Source organism: Cetorhinus maximus, chromosome 12, assembly GCF_964194155.1.
Source record: "Cetorhinus maximus chromosome 12, sCetMax3.hap1.1, whole genome shotgun sequence".
NCBI classification, from domain to species: Eukaryota; Metazoa; Chordata; class Chondrichthyes; order Lamniformes; family Cetorhinidae; genus Cetorhinus; species Cetorhinus maximus.
The window spans coordinates 41467454-41492337 of NC_135890.1; the positions used below are offsets into that span (position 1 = coordinate 41467454).

A 24884-nucleotide genomic window follows, 5' to 3' on the forward strand; every position below is an offset into this window, starting at 1 on the left:
CCTTAGCAACAGTTCTTCTCAATAGTCAGAATTGAGCATGTTCATTTTTAATCGGAAAATGGGAATTGCAATATATTTAATCCTACATTCTTGCTGAGATTGCATATAATTTAGTGAAATGATGAGTAAATTCACTGCACAGAAAGTCAACAACCTATACGAAGGAATAACCTACTTGATCTAGTCCACACCAACTTGGCTGTCGCAGATGCATCTATCCATAACAGTATTGGGAGGAGTGACAACACACGGTTTTTGTGGAAACAAAATTCCATCTTTACAACTGAGGATATCCTCCATCATGTGGCACGACCATTGGGCTAAATGGGATAGATTAAGGACAGATTTAACAGCCCACAGCTGGGCAAACTTGAGATGCTATGGATCAGCAGCATCAGAATTGTATTCCACTACAATATGGACCTTATAGACCAGCGTCCCACTCACTCTTCCATTACCATCAAGCCAAATAGCCAAGCCTGATTCAATGAGGAGTTTAGAAGAGCACACTATGAGTAGCACCAGGCATACCTGAATGAAATGCCAACTTGTTGAAGTTACAACAGAGGACGACATGCATGTTAGACAGCAGAAACAGCTAAATAACCCCACAACAAATGTATTAAGTCAAAGCTCTGCAGCCCTGCTGTATCCAGTTGTGAATAATAATTGACAATTAAGCAATTAGTGGGAGGTGGAGACCCTGTGGACATTTCCATCAGTGATGGCAGAGTCTCGTATGCGAGTGCAAAAGACAAGGCTGAAGGGTTCATGGCTACCTTCAACCAGAAGTGCTGTGTGGATCATACTTCATAGCCTCCTCTTGAAATTCCCACATAGAGATCAGTGAATTGAGTTTGCTCCATGTGAGACCAAGAAACAGCAGAGTGTACTGGATACGACAAGGCTACAGTTTCTGATAAAACCCTGGTTAAGCTTATTCGCCAGAACTAGCCAATCCCCTGTTCCAGTATTGCTACAACACTAGGATCTGGCCAACAATGCAGAAAATTGCCCAGCTGTGTCCTGTCCAGAAAACTCAGGACATCCAACCCAACCAATTACCATTTAATCAGCCTATCATCAGCAGGGAAGCAGAAGATATCATTGACAGTGCTATCAAGCGGCACTTAATCACCAATAACTTGCCCACCGACACTCAGTTTGTGTTCTACCAGGACCATTCAGCTCCAGACCTAATTACAGCCTTGGTCCAAACATGGGCAAAAGAGCTGAATTCCAGAGGTGAGCAGACAGTAACTGCCCTTGACATCAAGGCAGCATTCAACCCAGTGTAGCACCAAGGATCCCTAGTAAAACCGAAATCAATGATGTTAAGGAGGAAAACTCTCCAGTGCCTGGAGTCAGCATAAATGAAAATGGTTATGATCATTGGAGCCAATCATCTCAGTCCCATGGCATTGCAACAGTGGTAATTGTATATTAACTGAGATTTTAATAGGTGGTAGTCATTACTGAGGTTCACTTATGCTCCTATATATAGCCTTTTTTTAAATTAATTCACGGGATGTGGGCTTAGCGAGCTGGGCCAGCATTTATTGCCCATCCCTAGCTGCCCTTGAGAAGGTGGTGGTGAGGTGCATGTTTGTAATGTGTACTTCTGTAAATAAAAGCTTTTAAGTGTATAGATTAAGCTGCAGTTCTATCTTTCACTATCTAGCTGTCTGGAATAGAACAAGCAGGAGTTTCTCAGATCAGGGTCCTAAACCCAACTATCTTCAGTTGCGTGATTTTCCCTCCATCATAAGGTCAGAAGTGGGGCTACTCGTTGATAATTATGCAGTGTTCAGCTCCATTCACAGTTCCTCAAATAATAAAGCAGTCCATGCTTGCATGCAGCAATACCTGGACAACATCCATGTTGCAAGCAATTAATACCTTGAACAAGAGAGAACAAAGTACCTCCCCATGACATTCATTGGCATTAGCATCCCCCTCAACATCCTGGGGTTGCCATTGACCAGAAATTCAACTGCACGAGCTACCTAAATGCCACGGGTACTAGAGCAGGTCAGAAGTTGGGTACCTTGTGGTGAATGGCTCACCACCTGACTCCCCAAAGCCTCTTCACCATCTACAAGGCGCAAGTCAGGATTGTGATGAAATGTACTCCACTTGCCTTCAACAGAACAATACGTAGATTAGACACCATCTAGGCCAAAGCAGCCCACTTGATGAGCAGCCCATCCACCACCTAAACATCCATTTCCTCCACCACTGGTGCACCATGGCTGCAGTGTCTGCTGTCAATGGGATACACTTCAGCAGCTCAACGAGGCTTCTACATCAACTCTTTCCAAGCCGATATCTTCCACCACTTAGAAGGACAAGGGTAACAAATGTCTGGAAATACCATCGCCTCCAAGTCCCACATCATTGAGGTTTGGACATATATTACCATTCCTTCAGTGTCATTGCATCAAACACTGGAACTGTGGGGGTACCTCCACCACACAAACTGCAACAGTTCAAGTAAAAGGCTAACCACCTTTTCAAGGGAAACTAAGATTGGCAATAAATGTTGAGCTTGCCAGTGCCACCCAAATCCCAAAATTGATTTTATTCTAAAATTAAGGTAACTTGGTTTTAACTCATGTTGAATATAAATCTTTCATCAGTGAGGCCCTGTTTTTGAAGAATCATAGAAACTTCAAGGCAAGGATGCACCCTCCAAGAAATTATGCATACAAGAATTATATTTGTTCATCTTTTAAGATGTCATTAACTGTAGTGGTACTTGTAATTTTGACATGATTACAAACATGGGGAAGTGTTCTGTAATCATGGGGAAATTATAGGAAATCTGTTGAGCAATTTGCGATGCGATATAATAGAGTGCCAATAATTATGCTTTAGACTTTTGCTTTTGGCTCTAGTAATCACTTGATTATGCTAAAATTTTGTTTAGTCCCGTCCCATAAAAAAGATTTATGACTTTGTACATGGGCATCCACACAACAGAAGAGTGAAATAGTATGACATTACTATCTGTTGAATGTACCATGAAGGATTAAAGATTACTCATGGAACATGCCAATTCAGGGGGCTCCACAAATCTTTGAAGAATGAAACTCTTCCATAGTCTTAACAATAATAAAATTCTGCAGCAGCTAGAACGGTGTCCATTTTAAGATATTCAGAAGTAAACTGAAGAACTTTTGAAGAAGATGATAATCCCAATTTTGTTTTATGTTTGGAACTAGCATGAAGTCAGTTGAAAATTGTTTCACTGCTGATGCCAGTGTGGCACAGTTGCCTGAAAGGTTCTATTCAAGTGATGTGTTAATTATTGCCTGATCCGCTTTGTCCAATAAATTAGATTATTCCCTCAACCTGAGTGAGTAAAGAGGTAATTTTCTCTCCCTTGCTCCTACCCTTTGTTGAATGATTGAAGAGATTTTTCTTCTCTCTTTCCATGTCCTAACTGATTAAAGAAGCTATTCTATCTCCCTTTCTTCCCCCCACACCCCCATGCTGAGTGACTAAGAAGGTTATTTAATTTCCTTTCCCTAATCTCTTAGTGGGTAATGAGAGAAACCCATTTGGAATTACAATGCAAACAATTGACAGCATGGTAAGAAATATCATAATCCTACAAATACCATACATTTTGGCCAATTCAGATGGTGTACCAAGATACATGCATTTCCCTTTCTCTGACATTTTTATTTTTTGTAATGGTTGGGCTTGAAATGATCTGCTTTTGCACTTTTAGGTGTTATTGAATCACCTAGGATATAACATTATAAAGTTTCAAACTCTTAATAGATCTTTGTTAGACCTTAAATTATTATTTCCTCATCAGCCTTTTGAGTAAAAAGAAAAAAAAAACTAAACTTGCAAGGAAGCATCAGTATGCTCAGCCATGCATCTGTGAAATAGTCCCCTTGTAGAAAAAAACAGTCGTCTCAATTATTGTGCTAATCACAGTATTTGGTGAGCTAACTATTTAGAGTTTGTATTCACTACACAGCATGAGTATTAGCGGCATTTGATTGAGTTCTCAACAAACTTGATGAGTAACTCCCTGTTAAACAGACCAGACTCGTTTCACATTTGAACTCCCTGGAACCGTGAAAGGGTCTTGAAAAGACCCTATTTCAGTCTTAGTAGTTCAGTATCAGAACTTTCAGACATTAGTGTATCTGGCTTAACCAACATCCTACGAAATGTTCCTATGGCAAATCTAAATCTATCAAGTTTGAATCATATTTGTATTGCTGGTAATCTGTTCCATATATTTATCACTGTTTAACTGAACAGAGTCTTGAATTTACCATCTTATTTTGCCATCTTTGTTTCAAAGCTATGATATACAATTCTAGCTACAACATAGAAAAACTAATCTGATTCCACATTCTGTAAACCCTCAATCTTAATTACATACATCAAATCACACCTTAATCTGGCAGAGAGAACCATCTCAGGGTAGTTAACCTCTTCTGATAGCTCAGTTCTGGAGCTAATCTAGTATGCCTCATTTTTACCGGTGACAATAACTTAATAGCCTTTTTAAAATAGGGCATCTACAATTCCATGTGGTATTCCGGAAGTGGTCTCACTGAGGCCAAATGCAATTTTAAAATTATCTCTCTTGATTTATAAGTTACACCCCATGTTACACATTCCAACATTCTGTTTGCTGATATGTAGTTCGAAAAGCAATGGTTTTAGAGACCTGATCACTAAAACACCAATAATCTTTAATAAAGACAGAAAGTGCTGGAAAAACTCAGCAGGTCTGGCAGAATCTGTGAAAAGAGAAACAGGGTTTATGTTTCAAGTCCATGTGACTCTTCTTTGGAACTTCTGAAGAAGAGTCATATTGGACTTGAAACGTTAACTCCATTTTTCTCTCCACAGATGCTGCCAGACCTGCTGAGTTTTCCCAGCATTTTCTGTTTTTATTTCAGATCTCCAGCATCCACAGTATTAAAAATCTTGAACTTGCTGCAATACCAAAAGAATATTCACATTTAGAACATAATCCACGCTATCCTTTCTTCTGTCTCATCTCTAAGTTTTACAGTTATCCATATTAAATTGTATCTATCATTTCTCTGCCATCAGTCCCATGCATCTAAAAAATATGCAGTTTTTCCAAAATGTATGACAGCCTCAAATGTCTTTCTGAAATCCAGGTGTGTAACATTCATTGCCTTACCTCTATCCATTAGGTACATAATCTCTCAATGAAATTCAGTTGACTAACTATGCATGACACACTCCTAAATCTGAGTTGGCCATGCCTAATTAGCTCTTGTTCTAAGGTGATGTTTTACACTGTCCTTCATCATAGCTTCAAATAATTTTGCCACAGTCAAAGTAATGCTTGCATGTCTGTAATTTTATGTTTTGTCTAACCCCTTTTTTTAAAAATAAATAAATTTGCTATTTTTCAGTTTTCTTAATATGCTTACATTTTTATTATCTTGTATATTTTTGAGTGTAACCTACATATGCCAACTCATTTCCTAAAAACATCTTTTATGTTAATATTTATTTATGGGAGCTTGTGGCTGTAATCACTTGATCACTTTAATTTGTTTACTGCGGGCTGGAAGAATACCTAAAATAAGCTTGCCCAAACATGTTAATCCCAGTTTGAGATGAGACTGGAGAATGGCCTCTCTGCTGTTCAACTACTTAATAAGCATTAATTGTCAAATCCTTTTAAATGACAGAGAAAGTTAATATAGTGTGTCTGGCTGTGAGCAGAAAGGAAGAATTCGCTTGTGTTTTTTTTTTCCATCGGGGTTCTGCAAACAAGACCCTTACAAAATTGACCTGGTCCTGAAATGGGTATTGATGGGGAGCACTTTAAGGAAATACTTTTGAATTCAACAGTGAATGACAGCTATAATTTGGCTTCAAAGCAAAGGTGAGACATATAACCATTGTAGGAGTCATGAAAATATTTAAAATTCAATTCATTTAAAGATATCTTGTCAATTAATGCTTTAATGCCAGAATAGGCCTGTTTATCTACACTATGTTTGGTATGTCTAAACAACAACAACAACTTACATTTATATTGCACCTTTAACATAATGAAATGTCCCAAGGTGCTTCACAGGAGCGCTGTAAAACAAATGACACTGAAACACATAGGAGATATTGGGACAGGGAACCACAAGGTTGGTCAAAGAGGTATGTTTTAAGAAGTGTCTTAAAGGAAGGAAGTGAGGCAGAGAGGTGCAGAGGTGTAAGGAAGGGAATTCCAGAGCTTGGGGACCAGGCAGCTGAAGGCACGGCCATCATTGGTGGACCAATTTGGAAAGCACAACAAGCCAGAATTAGAAAAACACATATGTATCAGAGAGTTGTGGGGTTGGAGAAAAAGTCATGAGTTCTAGTTTCTTGGAGGTAAGACTGACTACTAAAATCAATATTCTTGGTATTGATTGAAAAGCTACCCATCAATGTCTGTTCTTATTATATCCAACCTGTGTAGTTCTGATCTGTCTTTTTTTTTGCTTGGTTAAATGTTGCTGCACCATGTGGGTTCTGACTTCATCTATTATATCTCAATATTTTCCTGAGGAAATATTGTTCCAATAGACCCTTAGTGTAATAGGTTTATTCAGTCATGCCCAGGTTTGGAAAAATCCAGCTAGTGATAATTTAGTGGCTGACTGTGTTAAAAGATAACTATTAGCAAAGGTATTAGGCAGAACAAAGCACTTTCCAAAACAAATTATACACAGATTGAAATATCATGAAGCATAACACACAGTAATCTAGATTTCCATGCTGCATAGCTCCAAAGATTTCAGTAGTGTGTGAGGTTTACGATATCTGGATTATTGCACCTGATAGTTCAATAGGAGATCAAAATATAAAGGAATCATGCACAGAAGTAGAACAGTAACAGGCACAGCAACTGGCAATGGCATCTCATACTAGGTGCATGTATACCTTCCATGATGGCAATAATAGAGGTATGGCAATAATAGAGGTATGGCAATAAGAGGTATGGCAATAATAGAGGTATGGCAATAATAGAGGTATGGCAATATCAGGAATAAATGAATTGAATTAATAATGCACCTTTTACCAATGTATTTCATGACCAATTAATTATCCCACAAACTGGCAAAAGGCCAGTCAAGTTTTTTGATGCCGTTTGCTAAGGGATAAATGTTGGCTGTCAACCAGGAAATCTCTCCTGCTGTTCTCCAAATAATGCCACAGGATCCTTTATGTTTACCTGAACAAGCACACTGGATCTTAATTTAACATCTCATTGGAAAAACAGCACCTCTGACAATGGAGTACTCACCCAGTATTACACTGAAACATCTAGCTAATGTTAATGCTGGAGCTTCTAGGGTAGGGATGGTCTTAACAGGCCTTATTCAGAGGCAAGAGAACTACCACTCAGCCGAGCTGATAGTAATTTTCATGTTGAAGCATTAGAGGGGCCAGTGTGCTGCCTATGCTTTCTCTGAAACTAACATCAAAGACCATTAGCACCTCCTGATATCAAATTCTCCAGATAATAATTAGTTGACAGTTGATCTGAGTTATGACAGTTATTTCATAATTGTGAAAGATCCACAACCTAGGAGTAATGAGTTATGATGATCCTTTATGGGAGTGAATGCACAATGGAATTTCACTGGTAAGATGCTCTATGGTAAAGTATCCAGTATGCATCTAGGTGAATTCTGGAATGCTGAATGATGTTACTTTCTTCACGTATGCAAATTTTAATATTTTAGTTTCACATGAGTACTGCAAATGTGGACAGTGGCACTAGACAGGGTTAAGAGTTATTACGTTTTTAACGATATAAGAATGAAAGTGGATATGACTATTCAGCACTCTGAATCTGCTCCTTTCAATACACCCTGTTTGCTGTATATTTTCATTTAAACTTATGCACTGAGGGAAATGTGAACATTTCAAGAACAAGAGATTATGAAAAAATTCTTCCTGACCTCTGATGGTAACCAATGGTAAATTCCAAATATCAGTCTAACATTACAATCAGTGGAGAATATAAATTCACTTTGGGCAATTGTGGAAGATGGGCAATAATGAATCCTCAATATTCTAAGGATGTTGAGTTTGTACAACAATATTAAAATTTAAAAGCCCAACTTTCTTCTTCATTTGACTTCAATGGAAAGCCAATGGACTGTCAATTTGTTATCACCAGTTTTGCACTACCCCTGGACACGTTTTATTCTTCAATATGAATTGAAGATTATATTGTTTACATTTGATATAGCTGAAAAAAATTACAGCAAAACAACAGCCATCCACTGTATGGATCATGAAAATCCATCTACTCTTTTCAGGCCCAAGGTAGAATATTAGTGTTCAAATCAAAATTCTATGTTGCTTTAAATCCTGCACTTCATCGAATGGTATGTAAAACAGTAAGTAGGTGACCAGGCCATGTCAACTATGTCTCAATTGGTAGCACACTTGCCTCTGAGTTCAAGTTCCATTCCAGAACTTGAGCACAAAACTCTAGGCCACCATTCCAGCACTGCACTGAGGAAGTGATGCACCCTCAGAACCGCTGACTTTCAGACGAGGCATTAAACTATGGTCCTGTCTGCTCCCTCAGGTGGGTGTAAAAATTCCCATGGCACTATTTCAAAGAAGAGCAGGAGTGTTACTCTTGTCCAGGCCAATATTTATCCCTCAATCAACATCATTAAAAAGAACAGATTATCTGGTCTTTGTCACATTGCTGTTTGCAGGAGTTTGTTGTGTGCAAATTAGCTGCTGCATTTCCTATTTTACAACAGTGACTACACTTCAAAAGTACTTCATTGGCTGTATAGCACTTTGAGAACATCCCGAGGCTATGGAAGTTGCTACATAAATGCAAGCCTGTCTTTCTTTCATTATTTGATCATTAAAGTACAAATCACATTTGTCTTCCTATTTTCTTCTCTTAATATTCTGACAGTTTTAAAATTCAATATTGTTGCACAAAATCAACATCCTTTGATTATTCAGGACTACCTTACAGATAATTGGTGAAACAGTGGAAAATGTGTCGTGTTGCTTCCTAGTTCGGTTAGTACTTGCTTTCCACCGATGCTAGTGGCACAAATGGCTCTTGACTCCTGGCCTTCTTTTCTCACCCTGTGTCTTCTTGAAATTTGTGCCGCCTTGAAATTTATGAACCGAATCTCATTTTGCTGTCTGTTTTTTATCCTCTGCGGCCAGGGCTTTTACTGTGTTCCAATATTGCTGTCGTACTTTGATCTTATTATTCCATTTGTCAATGGTCACAGACCCTGTGGTCACAACCCAAACAGGATATCTTTAACTCCTAAGTAGCCCATCATTAACTTTTCCCTATATTATTATTTGCCGGACACAATAACCCTTACACCCCATTAGTTATAGCTCCAAAGTCCATTGATCTATACATTTCAAAGCAGATTACAACTGGTAACATAATTCGGACATCTGTCCCTACTTCCCTTTTCTATTTACGCTATCAGTTCACACCATAAATCCCTGTTACAGTGTGACTTCAATCTAACTCAATTTAAATGGAGTATACGTCCTCACACACCTAAAATTAACCCTTCATCTGCCAGGAATTCAGACAAAATACAAAATGCATATAAAAAGGAATTCATAACACACAGTATAAAAATACAAACAGTTAAAAAGATTTACTTATCCTACAGTAATCTGTGAATATCTGTAGAAATGACACCATGGAATGAACATATATGCATGCAGCACTAACTTTCTTTAGAATAATTAGCCAAATATTGGCATTTAATTCCTGAAAAAAATATGGTTTAAGGCCCCTTCCCAGGGCAGAGATGGCATTTTAATAAAAGAAACATATGTTAACAGAATGGCACTACAGTTGAACTACTGGATGGTTGTGTCATGCTGTGTACTATTGACCATAGTTGTAAACTTCGGAACTGACTGTTTCAGGTTAAAAGGAAGTGTCTTCTTTTTTGTGCGTAGAATCAATAAGGTCTGTGGAAAGCCGGTTTGCTACTTCTGCTTCCTTTATTTTGTTTACAATAGGTTTCATTCTTTGATCCCAAACTATTTGATAGCCACAGTTCACCTGCTGCTTACTATAGAATGCTACTCCTGTGCATACAGTGAAGATGTTTATCAGATCATTGCAATCACATTTGGATTGTGGGAATAATATAATTTTTCCCTTTTTTTGGTTTCTCTTTCTAGGGAAGCAACGTAGTGGAAGATCAGGATTTGTTGGAAATAGGCATCCTTAACTCTTCACATAGACAACGAATCCTCCAGGCAGTTCGTGGCCTACCTCGGGTAAGTTGTGGTATGATGTCTACAAGGGGAAAACTTCCTGAAATTACATTAAATCATGTGGAGAACTAATTCAGTTTGGAAATATCCAATTAATTTGAGTTTTGTGTTCTCATGTTCATTACACAGCTTATGTGAAATCTCCCACCTCTGTGATCTTGACCAGGTAGAACATGTATAAGCATGTTGCTCTACTTCATTCAGTGGGAACTACCATTTCCATTATACCAACTCCATAACAAGCACAGAGAGAAATTATTCAACTCCTGTGCTAAGTTATCCAGTCACTTTTTTGTGTAAATGGAATTACAAATGACTAGATTAGGCATTACTAGTTTATTCTGTTTTTTAGTTTTGTTTCAGTAGGGATACAATTGATATTTCATTGCTCTAATGTGTTGTTTTAAAAATGTATGTACCATATGTAAATATTAAAACTATGTATGACTTGAACCAATTCATTTAACAATGAATCAGTTCAATTTGAGATGCAAATCTATCTAAATGCATTTGTGCTATATAATTAGGAGATACAAGTTATTTAATATCCTCTGTCAAGAGGTACATATATAAATTATTAATGGGTGGTTCTTCGCTCATGTTAAATCACTTCTTGGCAGCAGTGGTTATAGGCACTGGTAACAGTCAGCAATCCAGGAATGAGTTTATATGAAGTAGTGTGAAACCAAAATAATTACAAATGCGTTAATGACCAGTTTAGATCAAATAAGCTGGCTCAAGGAACTTGAGACAAGTTTTAACCTGATGACAGATGGTAAAATTTATTAAATTATGACAAGGAAATGAGCTATCGTAAATAAATTTAGGATAAGCTCCCAATAATGTCTATTCTGTTTCATTGAGTGATATTTCCTCAACTCGCACCATTTTCCTAATGACAGTAAAAGTGCCAACCTTTTTAGACTATCATAGAATGGTTACAGTACAGAAGGACCTGTCATGTCGATGTTGGCTCTCTGCTAGTCACTTGCCTCATAGCTTTAGTTAGTTTAAATTATACTCTGAACTCCTTTTAAATAAATACTAGAGTGATCCTACTTAAATGTTGCAGTGATCACTTCTGTGATGCAAATGATCAATTTCTACACTTTTAGGATTTGATTGTATAAAAAGTTAGTCTTTAAAATCAGTTGTTAGTCAATCAAAAACATTTTTTCTGATTGTTCCATCTCCAGATTGGATGGTGACAGAAGTAGATGAGAGAAAATGGGGGAAAGGGAAAAAGGCAAAATGTGGAGACAATTGAATAAAAAGTAACAGTGTTTAATCATTTGAAATATTATTTCAAGTGTTTAATTTGTAATGTCAGATTGATAATGCAGTAATAAACTACCCCAAAATACGCATATATATGTGTGTTTATATATATATGCGTATTTTGGGGTAGTTTATTACTGCATTATTAATCTGACATTACATTATATATATATATATGTATATGTATATATGTTGGTATTTGAGACACTATCACGGTTTGTAAGGTTGAAATATACTGACCCTGGTAGTCCATCATTTCAACACTCCTCTGGCAATTTAAAAGTTAATATGTTTCACAAAATAAATGCAACACAGACATTCCACTTACTTCTTACAGTAATATTTTTATAAAGGACTAGTAATGAGCAGATGATTCTCCACCTGTAATGACTAGGTTAAATGTATTGCCTGATAAAACAGTGGAGATATTTAATTCTTAATGTAAATTGAATATATTAGCTGATATTTTTCATATACATCTATACTGTAGAGAGACGTCCAAAAGCATATTTAGGCGACTTAGGAACATACAAACATGGAACTGGAGTAAGCCACTTGGCCCCTCAAGCCTGCTTCGCCATTCAATAAGATAATGATTGTAACCTCCCACCTATCCCCGATAACCTTTCACCCCCTTGTTAATCAAGAAGCTATCCAGCTCTGCCTTAAAATTATTCAAAGACTCTGCTTCCACTGCCTTTTAAGGAAGAGGGTTCCTAAGACTCACGACCCTCTGAGAGAAAAAATTTCTCCTTATCTCTGTCTTAAATGAGCGACCCCTTATTTTTAAACCGTGACCTATATTCTAGATTCTCCCACAAGAGGAGACATCCTCTCCACATCCACTCTGTCAAGACCCCTCAGGATCTTAAAGGTTTCGACTAAGTCACCTCTTACTCTTCTAAACTCCAGTGGATACGAGCCCAACCTGTCCAACCTTTCCTCATAAGACATTGTGCCCAACTACATTATCAGAATGTATATGGAAAGTGTTCTAAACCCAACTGTACTGGGGTGTACAGACCATCAAATTTTAAAATCTATCAACTGCGCTCCCTACAAAATATTTGTACATAATGATTAATTCTGTCACAATGTTTAATAGGAATTTTAATATGTTCTGTGGTGCTGTAATAACTGCATGATTAGCTGCCATGTCTAGATATAGCAAATGTTATTTAGTGGAAAATCATAAGCTATAATAAGTGACATTATTAGGATGTAGATATTCTGCAGGGGTCCACCAAACAGCTATAATCTTAACATGCTGATTTTTCTAATCTTTTGGAATTAATCAAATTTGACAGTACTTAGAGCAGGATCCCACCATGAGGTCCCGTGAAAAATAACAAGCCCTCCGTGCATAATTCTGAGCATCTTTTACATATGTATTTTTCTTCCTCATTTCAGGTTAAAGTTATTGGATATGATACGAACAGTCCAACATCTGTGGCCGACTGGTTAGATTCTTTAGAGCTGAATGATTACATCAAGACCTTTCTGGCAAATGGTTATACATCAATGGATCTCGTGAAAAAGCTGTGGGAAATTGAACTCATTAATGTAAGTTCATGATTTGTGTGATGCCTTGAAAATAAACGATTAGTGCTGAAGAGATTTAAATTCTGAAGGGTTGTGCTTTAACAGAACCTCATGGCTCACTGAGGAAGTTGAAATGAGATAGCAAAGTAAGCCTGTATAAATCACTTGTCTTGAATGCACCTTATCTCTATGCAGTGTCAGTCTTGCTTGCTGCTATGCTCGAATTAGATGAACTCATCAATTTCTACTGCTACACGTTTGCCTTCACCCCGTGGTTAAAATTGTCACGTTATTTAGGATATAGTTTATTTTCTGGAACTTGCCAAAGTTTCTGCTGAGAAATTATTAATCAGATCTTGTCATAGACGGTATAAGTTCAGACATGGGGAAATTGTATTGTTAGCTCATGTGGGAAACATACAGATTTTTTGTATTTTCATCTCTTTTAAGTCACTGGTATTTTTTTGTTTTCTTTTTCATTTTAGGGATGTAAAGAACATTAATTTTTGATATACAGCATCTTTTGTAAAAAGTATTTGCTATTGTGAGACCTTTCAGTAGTCAGAATTATTAGAAACTTTATGACAGTATTGCTTCCACAAAACTCACCTCTAATTGGAATTTTTCAGTTCATCTTAGTTTATTATTATAATTGTATAACAGTATCAAAATGCTTAAATTAGTTTGCATTTGCATTAAAAGTTAAACAGTCCCATAGGCAGAATTTTATGCCTTTTCTTTAATTAAACAATAAGGAGGTACAATTTGGCCTGTCCGTCATTAAAAAGTGCCCCCTTTAAAGTGGTATAAAACAGAGGAAATTTGTAAGTTAAATAATATTATTGCTCTGGACACTCCAGTCCCTGCCTCAGATATATTTGTGGGCACCACATGCTGCTTCTCCTTGGCCACCCAGGTGTAGATGTGGCCATGGAAGGGAGACAGACAGGCAACCAGAGCAACCGCACCCACGGGCCACATCCAACCTGGATCTGTGGACAGCCACCTTGACCAGACCCATGAGAAAGTCCTCAGAATTGTCTGTTCCCAGTCCCCACGCCAGGTGGGCAAAGATCTAGAGTGTTGGAATAAAGTGGAGCCAGAAGTTGAAGAGCAGCCCCTTCTGGTTACCAGATAGGGGCTGCAGCCTCCTGCACTTGTTGTTAATGTGAGACACTGACTCACTCAGGCCACTAAAAGCTATTGGCCACCACTGGGTCCATGATATGGCTTAAAAACTTGTTTCATGGAACTGCTCGGTGCAAGACTCCCTAGATTCCCAATCATGCTGGGAAGGTGCCCCTGGGTACTGGGTATTAAGGGTCCAGGAATCAGTTCAGATAGGATCACTCCACAAACTTGAGTTTTCACAATGCATACAGTGAAGTCAGGGCTGGGTTTCGCATGTAGCATCAGGATGGCGAGGCGGCGAGCTGGGTGTAGCGTTAGGACATTCGGGCTGCCAAAACCTCTGGAGCCATCCCGCCATTCAATAGGTCCCCGGCTCTGGTCACCTTGGCAGCCACGGCCCCTCCTGTCTGCCAGCCATGTGCACCTAAAGTTGGCCATGCTGAGCTGTGGTTTCCTAAGCAGCAGTTCCCTTAGAATGTCTGTCGTTCTAAATAACGGAAAGCTCTGACAGGAAGCAACCATATTCCAGACCCTGGTTAGATTCCAGCGAAAGACAGGCAGCTCCTGCAAGACTGCATGAAAGATGCCATGCAAATTAACAAATGGGAGCTGTATATAACTTCAGACCATGTATCTGACAGAAGAAAACATCGTCAGTTCATGCCATCCAGGACGATGCTTGACACACAGGCATCTTTGCAGGCTCTAAAGGTAGAATGCACATCAGCTGCCCTCTCTAAATGGGAGACTCAGAGCCAGAAGAAATTGATAAGCTTCCTCTGAATCTTGGTAAGAAACTCGAGCAGGGATTAAAGTGACCAACAGTACCATAGCATAGCGGTCACCAGTTGGTTTATGTCGAGCACTCAACCCATGTAAGATAGCACTTGGAGCAGGTCTTACCCCTAGATAAACGGTGACTTACACCGGCCAGGCTTCTTCAGCTGCCTAAGGCAGATTTCTAGGTACAGGAGGTAAGTGGTGCTCCAAGCAAAAAGCTAGAGCTCATCTGGGACGGGAGTCCATCTCCCATTAAGCAACCAGATATCCAGAACATTCATCTCAGCCAATCCTAGCGGAGGATCAAGCAGAGTAAACTCACATGCCAGTGGGATCCATGACCATGTGAAGCACATTATTGCATACGCTAAGAGGACAACCTTTATATCTGATTGCACAGAGCCATTCTGGCAACCCGTCCTACAAGAGGCTTCATGTCAAAGGTGTATAGTTGCCCAGACATGAGGATTCCCTGACACACTCCTCTCCCAAAATTAAGGAAGGGGTTGTCAAAGATCCAGTCACTTTTATCAGACACCATATGGCAATGTACAGAAGTCGGATCTGAGCAACAAAATGTGGGCCGGACCCAGAAGCCCACGGAGTCCGGAATAAGCATTCAGGATCCACTCTGTCAAATGCCTACCCTGATTAGGGAAATGATGGTGCTTGACAGAGCAGCCCTCTGGGAATGGTGGATCAGTTCCAGGACCAGAAGGATGTTGTTGTGGTTGGTCCAGCCGGGGACTGTGTCGGACTGGACAGGGTGGATCATGCCAGCCAGTATGATACGAAGGCGAGCACGGAATGCTTATGCAAAGGTACTTGGAGTGCATGTTTGAAGTTATAAAATGAGCATTCTGCTTGAATGCGCGAGATGTTTTGTGATGACACGATAACCAAATAGTGATGATATTAAATCCAAAGGGATCAAATGAGACACGAGAAACGTTCAATCCCTGGAGGTGGCACAAAGAGAAACAAACCACAAGACTGTTCCCTAGAGCCTTCAGTGTTGCTAGCTTACCTAGTATCCCTAAAAGAGGTGAAGGAAAGGGAAAAGAAGACAAATGACACAAGAGTTTAGTGAGGTGGATAAGATATTAAACGATCTGGGAAAGGTAAATGCAAGCACTACTACAGAATGAGCCATGAAAATGAAATAAGGAAACAAGAGGTTTAGATGGTAGAAGATACATTTTAACACTGATACCAGGATATTCTTTCACAAAAACTGATTAACACACTTGGAATGAACTTCTGATGAGGTAGTGAAAACACATGCCTTAGAGTCAATTTAAAGATAATTGAATGGTGTGATGTTGAACCTAAGCTTTTCTAGATGGAAGGGCTAAGATAGACCAAAGAGCCACCTGATTTATATTTGTTTTGTGATCTAATGAAAATTGGCAGGATGATAGGCATATGCAGAATTTCTTTATTTTGAATAAAAATTTGGATTTGCAACTTTGTGCTTTTTTGAATAGTTGTTGGTGAGAAGCAAAACTGGCTGGTTCTGTAAACTCTGGCTATATGCCTCCACTATATCTCATTTCATGTATTGCTTGGTCTTATTGCACATTATATAATATTAGAATAGTATGCTTCAGTATCAAAATGTGCCTGCCTCAAAATAAGTGGTAATTGAAGTAGAACTGATCATCCTAGGGGGTAATTTTCACCTTCAATGCTTGGGTGGTACACTGGCAAAACATATTGCCTGTTGACCCATTATAGAGCCACATGATTTTCATTTCCATTGATATATTTTGCTGCGTTTTGCAGTGGACTAAATATACCCTGTGTGCATGACACAGAAGATGTTCATATTTTAAATTAATAAAGAATCTGTAAACAATCTTGGGGGAAATTTGTTCACTCAGACTTGCGCCGGTTCCCCTGGGGCAGGCAGCACTGCGGGCCCACACAGCATCCTTCATCAATATCATTGAGGAACACTGAGTGAGCTGCTGCCTGTCCCCGGGTTACTGAGCTAACTCTGCATGGCGTCACTTGAAGCAAACAAATTTTTCCCCCCTATGTGTCATAACTTCAAGTATACCGGAAAATATGAATGAACTTGTTCTCCAAAGGAGACTTCTGTTTCATCATTTTTCAACTATCAACCAAGAATAATGCATCAAAAAAGATATAAACTTGCCAAAATTATTTTGACTATTTCTCTAAACAGTTCTGACTGAGATGAACATCCTGCCTGTGGTAACGATTCCATTGTTAACAAGTTTAAATATGAGGCATCCTTCTTTGGTGTTTGTAAATCCAGACTAACAACAAATTGAATGGTGTTTACCAAATGTATAGTTGAATATGTAGCATGTTCAGTTTATGTGAGACCAATATCTTGCATTAACATAGTACTATCTTATTTGAGCACTTGGTGGTGCAGTTGCCCAAGTAACTGAGAAACTAATAGGAAGTACAATTGATTGGTTCAGTGATGTGAAATAATGGAGTCATTTTGGGTACAGAAGGATGTAATTTGTGATCAATACTAGAGAGAAAAAATGATAATATGTGCAATTTTAGTTCTTAAAGTTCTATACTGTCTTTTCACTGGGGATTACATTCAATTTATATTCAGGTGATTTAAGCTGAATTTACACACATTTCTGTCCCAACCATTTCCATGTGTCAGATCATATCAAATTATTAGTCGAGTACATGGGCTATTTCTTTTTCTCAGAACAGAAAGTGGCATTGGCCTGGGGCTGCTGGAAGAGAGCCTGTGCTTTGGCCATTTTGGTTTCTTCGTGTATGTGATATCATGCATGTACTCTATATTTACTGATGTGAGCAAATAGATGGCTGATAATTAAAATTATGTGCCTGTTGTACAAGATAAAGCCAACAATATTTTTCAGAATTAAAATGCATTAAGATAATTCTTAAGGCAATTACAAATTGTAGACGTTTTGAATTTATTTATAAATACCTTTCAATTCATTTTAAAGTGGACTTGTATCTGTGAATACTTCAAGAAATCTTGCAAATTTGAATCGTTGTTTTAGCAGATATGTGATAGAATTTGAAAAATATATCATGAATAGTTTGCTGTTAGGTATACAAGGAAAATGTGCTAAATATGAAATACTTAATGAAAGTAACAAAGCAAATGAATTGTTCCAGTTCCGAAGAGGTATGATTTTAGTTTAGCTAGAAGCAGACTTCCATTGGATGAAAGATTATGGGGATGAGATTGGACCCTGGTGTGCATATATTGCAGGTGGAAAATGGGTGCAGAAAGGTCCAATTTAACAGTCCAACCTCCCACCTGAAAAACATGGGCAACACACCTGATGCCATATTGGTTTGGGTACTATAGATGTGAGGGCAGGAGAGGGGCACTGGGGAGCCGGTCACCTGCAATTAATGGCCCATTAAGCTCCTTGAAGATTAGTTAACGGGCTGGGGAGGGCCAGAAGGAAATTTTCAAATTGCCGATTGGGAAAAATGTACAGTCTAGTGCATATTAATGCACTGCTGTGGGGAGTGACTATGTGATGTTTCTGCTGAAGTAAAATTGTTGGGGGAAAAGGGGGATAGTCACACAGAGCGGGTCTAGTACCTTTTCATTGACTGATTGGCCACTTATCCGAGCCATGAGCTGCTGGCCCTCTGATCTCCGGCCTGCTCGATTCTGCAAAGCACCGACACGCCCAGTCATGGTTGCAGTCTGCCTGTGAGTGTTGTTCTTTGGAATCAGTTCCTGCCTTCTGGCAGTGCCCATTGTCACTAATTAGGTGCCAAGCTCACCTCCAGCCCAATTAGGAGATCCAAATTTTAAAATTGTGTTTAAAATGATGCAGAGGCTGCGTGGGGTTTGGGACTTGGTTATGATCCGGGGGTCAGGTTCCTGACTCAAAATTGGAAATCAAGCCCCCATCTGTGTGTACGATTTTTTAAGCAAAGGTCAATTGCATTAACACTTTGCTGTGCATCATGATTTGTTGCTCATTGCCTTGCACTTTCTTGTCAAGTGCTTTTGAACATTTTCTCAGAAAAGCCCCTTTATCCTAGAGAGTCATAAAACCTTGGAAAGACCTCAAAATCGCTGTTGATAAAATTTTGCAGCTCAGGTACCTAATAAAACTTACAGCAGACCTGTTTGTTCAGTTCCAGAGAGGTTACAAAATAGCTAAGTCTTTTAAATGACTATGGGTGGTTGATTGCCTACTGTGTTACATCTTCACAATCAAACAAGTCCATCTCTTCAAATACGTGAAAATATTCAATAAAATTCCAATTTTAAGAAGTTGGATACAGAGAAGAAACAGACAAACTGTCTGAAGCTGCTGAGAATGTTTTAATCTAACAAGCCCACCGTTTTTATTTCATTATCAGCCTTACAATATCTCTCCATTTCCAGAAACAAATCAAGTTATCTCTTGATCCTGTCAAAAACTACTATCTTCAATCTCTTTCACTGCTAATTTATTCCATATGTTTATATGTGGTATTGGATCCACATAAGTATTAGTGGCATCAAGAATGTATCGAGTCTTTTGACAAGGTATGGTACATGTATAGTTAAAAATGCAGCTCACTATCTCGTATTTGAAAGAAGAGTATTATCCAGAGTTAAAATCAATCGCGCTTAACATTGACAGCAACTATTAGATCTCATAGGCGTATTTTAAAATGGAGAATCAGTAAATGGTTGCTATGACAGCTGGATGTTGCTATGGTAATTGTAGCATAGCAAAGAACATTCTTTCATTAGAAAATTCCTTCCCAATTTACAGCATTTGACTGTCCAGTCTTTCTGAATTGCTCTCTGCGCAAAATGAAAAGGTTTAGCTCCTAACTTGGCTAGGTTTGTGAAAATGGCAGTGTTCCAACCAACCTCCATGTCTTATTATAAACAAAATAGTCAATTTCTTCTCTATCACATCTCTCTCTCCTGTATTATCCTATGAAAGGGTCACTGGGAATTGTCAGCACTTCATGCATGCATCTATTAAACTAATGCAATCCTTTCGGGTGTCTTAATTGGCTGTGGGAGGCAAGCTATTTCAGCCGTGCAACAATCTGTGCTGTTCGGTTGTCCTTACACTGGCTGTGAAAGCACTTAAATTGTCCACCATTTGAGGCATGTTTGCGGGAAGTTGGTTTTTTGGCAGCTGTAGAATTGATGGCCCTTGTTGTGGGTTATTCACAGTATATCTTTCAGATGCTGAGAGATTTTCTTTGGGGATGGGGAAATGATGCTTCTTGCTCCATCAAAGTAATCAAGCTTTTAAGACATTAAATGTAGTTGCGGCTGGAAGCCAGAAAAAAAACTATAATGAATACATTGCCTCCCTTACTGTCGCTGTAAGCAAAGGTATCCAGTCATCTGGATTGTGAATCAGAGTGCAGCAGCTTGACTCCCTATGTGGCAGAATATCCATAAAGAACGCGACTGCAAAAAAACACTGATGCAGTCGAGAAAGTCTCTGCTGGTGGAGAATTGATAGACTTGTTAACGGCAGTAAAACTAACGCAGGACTGGTTCACTATTGACCCTTAGTCAGAACAGCAGTATTTATGTCTTGAGCCTTTGTCAGAATTAAAATAAATGCAAATCTGATTTTCCTCTCTTGCTTTGGCGTGGTGTGACGCATTAGAGGTGGCAAGGTGCTCAGAAAGCCAGGATCCGACTGCAGATCTTTGCTATCTGTGAGAGGATTGAGGAATTCTGCATAATTCCACGAGTGCTTTGGTGCTCAGGTGAGTCAGAAAACCGTTCACTTCAGAAACTGGGAGATGCTTAATTGCAGTTAATGATCTGTAAAATAGAAAGAGGGAAAAGAAAGATTTGCAGCTTTGGAACAGGGCAGGGGGAAGTGTTTCAGCTAACAACAACAGATGAGAGACCTGGACACTGCAGTTTCTCTCTCGTGCTCTCATTTCTTGATTATTTCACACTAACTGCGTCTTTGTACACTTCCTGTTTAAGAAAAGCAATGCAAATATCTCAGCTGTATTTAACTGTAGTGTGTACGTAAGTAACGCATCATTGTTATTACGCTTTCTGCTAGAAGGCTCTATCTAAGCGCTGTGATTATATATGCATCTTTCACATAGGAGGCGAGTTTGCACTTCACGTTCTGCTGGGATATGTAGTAGGATCATTCAGCATATTTCAAGAGCAATTAAATAGTTGAGCATATAAATAACACTGAAAACCCAGCAATTTGATGAATAGCTTTAGCTTCAGTATCACTAATAATTTCTCTGTCAATAAGCATATGCTCCATTAATTGTTTCTATTGATTACACCTTAGCAAGAATAGAATTCCAAATTTTGAATGTAGTTCGGAGAACAATCACTGTCGTCCTCTGCCCTGATGCCTCTCCCTGTCAATAAAGCAGAGGAGTTGTGGAATCTTATGCCTTAGTGTCTTAAGAACCAAACAAACGATGCAGCAGCAATATTGTTTATTAAAATAATTCTTAATTGAAGTGGTGATTGAAAGTAAACATGTTTTGTTTTATCTGCCATTTGAATAAAAATAATTGAATGGATGAGTGAATGTAAATCAGTTGAAGTATAAAGGTAGGACTATTAGTTACCAGAGCTAGTGATCAGAAATTGTTGAAGTTACATTCTGGTGGTTGACAGGTTGGCTTGGGAATCTGTGTGATTGTTCTAACTAAAGTCCATATCAACATAAATTGGGAATTTTTAAAGTATGTCTGCCATTTTTACGCTCATTTAACCAAAGTTTAATTAAGCAAAGATTTATTTTTACATCAAAGCTTTTTCCTATAAATATTCCAATTGGTTTTATTCATGAGTATTTTACATTTTGAAGATAGGGTGACTTATTCCTTATTTCATAAATTACGATTTAATGCTTCACACTCATTGTGGGGATACGATGAGTGGCGATCAGGAGCCCAAGGTCAGACAACTTCACACATTCGTAGTCACGGAACCTATAATGCTTGGGAAGATCAAAAGCGAGAAGTAAGTAGAACATGTGCATTGTCAAAGGAAGAAAAAATAATCAAATGTTAGTGAAGATAAACCTGTTTTCATGGTGAAACAAATAAAATTCCCTTGATATTGGATAACTGTAATGTTAATTGCACTGTCAGTTAAAAAATTAGGGGAAATTGTTATCTGTCTAAACTACAAAAACTGTAAGCAAAAGTTGGGGAAAATATTTTCTATTTAATTCATTTGCTCTGCAAACCATCTGCAATTTTTAAATTCAGTTTTACAAAAATGACTGGCATTTGAATTGCACCTGTAATGTAGTAAACTGTCTGACACAAATGTTGTCAGACAAAATTTGACACCAAGCCACAGAGACATTTGGATATCTGACCAAAAGCTTGGTCACAGAGGTAGATTTCTGTGGCATCTTAAAGGCAGGGAGAGTAGTGGAGAAGCGGAGAGGTTTAAGGAGGGAAATACAGAGTTTAGGGCATAGGCAGTAGGAGGCACAGCAGCCAGTGGTGGGGTCAAAGAATTCTGAATGCACAAGAGGCTAGAATTGGATGGACACAAGTTCTCGGAGGGTTGTAGGGCTGGTGGAGTTTACAAAGATAGGGAGAGGAAGGGCCATGGAGGGATTTTTAACTGCACGTTTAACCTGTCCTTCCACCTTCAATGATTTATGCAGGTATACACACAGGTTCTCAGTTTCTGCACTCGTTTTAGAATTGTATCCTTTATTTTATATTGGTTGGAATCATCCTAGATTTGCATTAAGTGCGATAGCCGGCAGGTAAAACGACATTTTAACCACTGGCCACAATGGCAGGTCTTCATGCCATATCGTCCCAAAACTGCCACATTACTTATGCATTCCCAGGAAACACACTGTTTCCTTGGCAGGCAGACTCTCATTCGCCCGCCATGCCATCACCTCGCCGTTTCATCACGTTGGGCGCCATATTTAAAGTCCAGCTGCACGCACACATCTCAGTGCTTCCAGCCCACAACTGCTGCAGGGAAGATGTCCACGAAAGGCAAAAAGACTGCAGCCCCCAGGTTTGGCGACACGTCACTGGGAACGCCTTTTAGATGATGTGGAGACTCGCCGTGATGTTCTGTACCCCCCGCTCTGGCTGAAGGACGGGCAGGGGTGTGACCAACCAGGCTTGGGAGGCGGGGGCAGCTGTGGTCAGGGCCAACGCCCTTCAGAAGCGAATAGCCACCCAGTGCCGCAAGAGGATGAATGATCTCCGTTCCACCAGGGTAAGTCACTCTTCTCACACTCTCAATTCACTCACCAACCCATCAGACGTTCATAGGGATCTCTCTCTCTGCCAGTTCAAGAAACATCACCATTCACTCTCTCACACACACCATCATTGATTTCATCCCATCCATGGGACCACTCACCACCCACACATGCCAGGCACACTTAACATCTGGCCTGGCAGGTATCCTACTTACACTCTCTCCATCTATATTCGCACAGGACAAGCTGGCACAAAACAAGAGGGAGAGGTCGCAGACTGCTGGAGGAATGTCTGAAATCAAGGTCCTTACGGACTTTGAAAACAGAGCCATCCAGCTGGCTGTTGGGGATCTGTACCGTTCCTGTGCTGACGGTGAGGTCAGCAGTGCTCTACCAGCAGTGCAACATCCATTAGACAACCATTCTGTGAGAGATGCATCTTGTTTCACAGGCCATTGCCATGCTAATTAATCTCCCCTTGCTTCTGCAGGCACACCTGGGAAACAGCCAACGGACCCAGGGCCTCCAATCAATCCTCAAAGAAACCTCTGAAGAGGAATCTGAACGCACCCTCTTTGAAGTCTTGTCACAGCACTCACCCACACCCTCCACCAGCACAGAGAGACACATCTCGGCAGGACCTAGCTTCAGAAGAGCCTCAGGATCACAACCTGGTGTGCACGTTGCACTGTCTGACCCACAGCAGGCAGCAGCAGCAGGGACTTCCCAGGTATCCGGCAATTGGAAGACTGCTGGAGGCCAGAAATTTGCTGAGTCTGAGTCAGATGACGAGCCCCTGGACTTGGTCATGTCACAGTTGCTGGAGCTGCATAGGCAAGCTCGGGAACACCAGGAAGGGATGCCCGCTGCATTCCTCAGATTGCAAGGACGATGGAGGAGTCCATCCGCCTTCGTTCTGAGGTGATAGCGCTGGCATGCCTACGCACCGAGGTCAACATTGGTAGGATGGCGGCCATCATGGAGACCTTGGTCCAGGATGTCGCTCCTGCACTGCTGCACGGGCTCAACTCCATCGCTGATGCCATAGTTGGACTTCAATAGTGTGTATGCGAGTGTGGTGCCGGGCAGCTCGGTCTCACTCCAGCTACCTCTTCTCTTCAAGGAGTCAGCCTGGGGCCCTTGGGCACCCATAGGGAGGGGGATCAGCAGGTGTGCCCCCCAGGACATCCATGCAGGTGACTCCCGAGTGTCCGGCCCATCCGAATCCCCTCTTCCTGTGACCTCAGCAGCTCCAGCTCCACAGGCAGAGGAGGGTGCCACACAGCAGGACTCGAAAGCAGGCTGAGGCCCTCCAGGTCTCAGCCCTCCAGGGGACACCCGCCAAGGTCATCACAGGGCGTAGCAGTCAGCAGGCTGCCTCCACCTCCCTTGTGAATGCACAGGGAGCAACAAGACGTAGTGCAGGATTAGGAAAGTTAGGAAGATGTAGTTACACAGCCTGGGCACGGGTGTTAAGCACTTGTACTTGTAATGTTCACTTGTCAATAAACTCCCAAAAATGTATCGCTGTCAATGGCTCCTTGTTCTGATGAGCAGCGTTCTTGTCACTCAGATGTGAAACCTTTCTGCACAAGATATAGGCAGGTGTCTCAGTCCAGGGTCTGTTCCCTCTGCTTTGTGCAGCCTTCA

General features: G+C 39.9%; 1 protein-coding gene across 1 annotated transcript in view; it reads left to right on the plus strand.

Moving 5' to 3' along the window:
* Positions 1-24884, plus strand: part of anks1b (ankyrin repeat and sterile alpha motif domain containing 1B) — an 809329-nt gene that overhangs the window by 727672 nt on the left and 56773 nt on the right. The window contains exons 17-18 of the mRNA XM_078553447.1: positions 10210-10308; positions 12994-13146. Of these exons, the coding sequence (XP_078409573.1) occupies positions 10210-10308; positions 12994-13146 (252 nt within the window). The remainder of the gene's footprint in view (positions 1-10209; positions 10309-12993; positions 13147-24884) is intronic.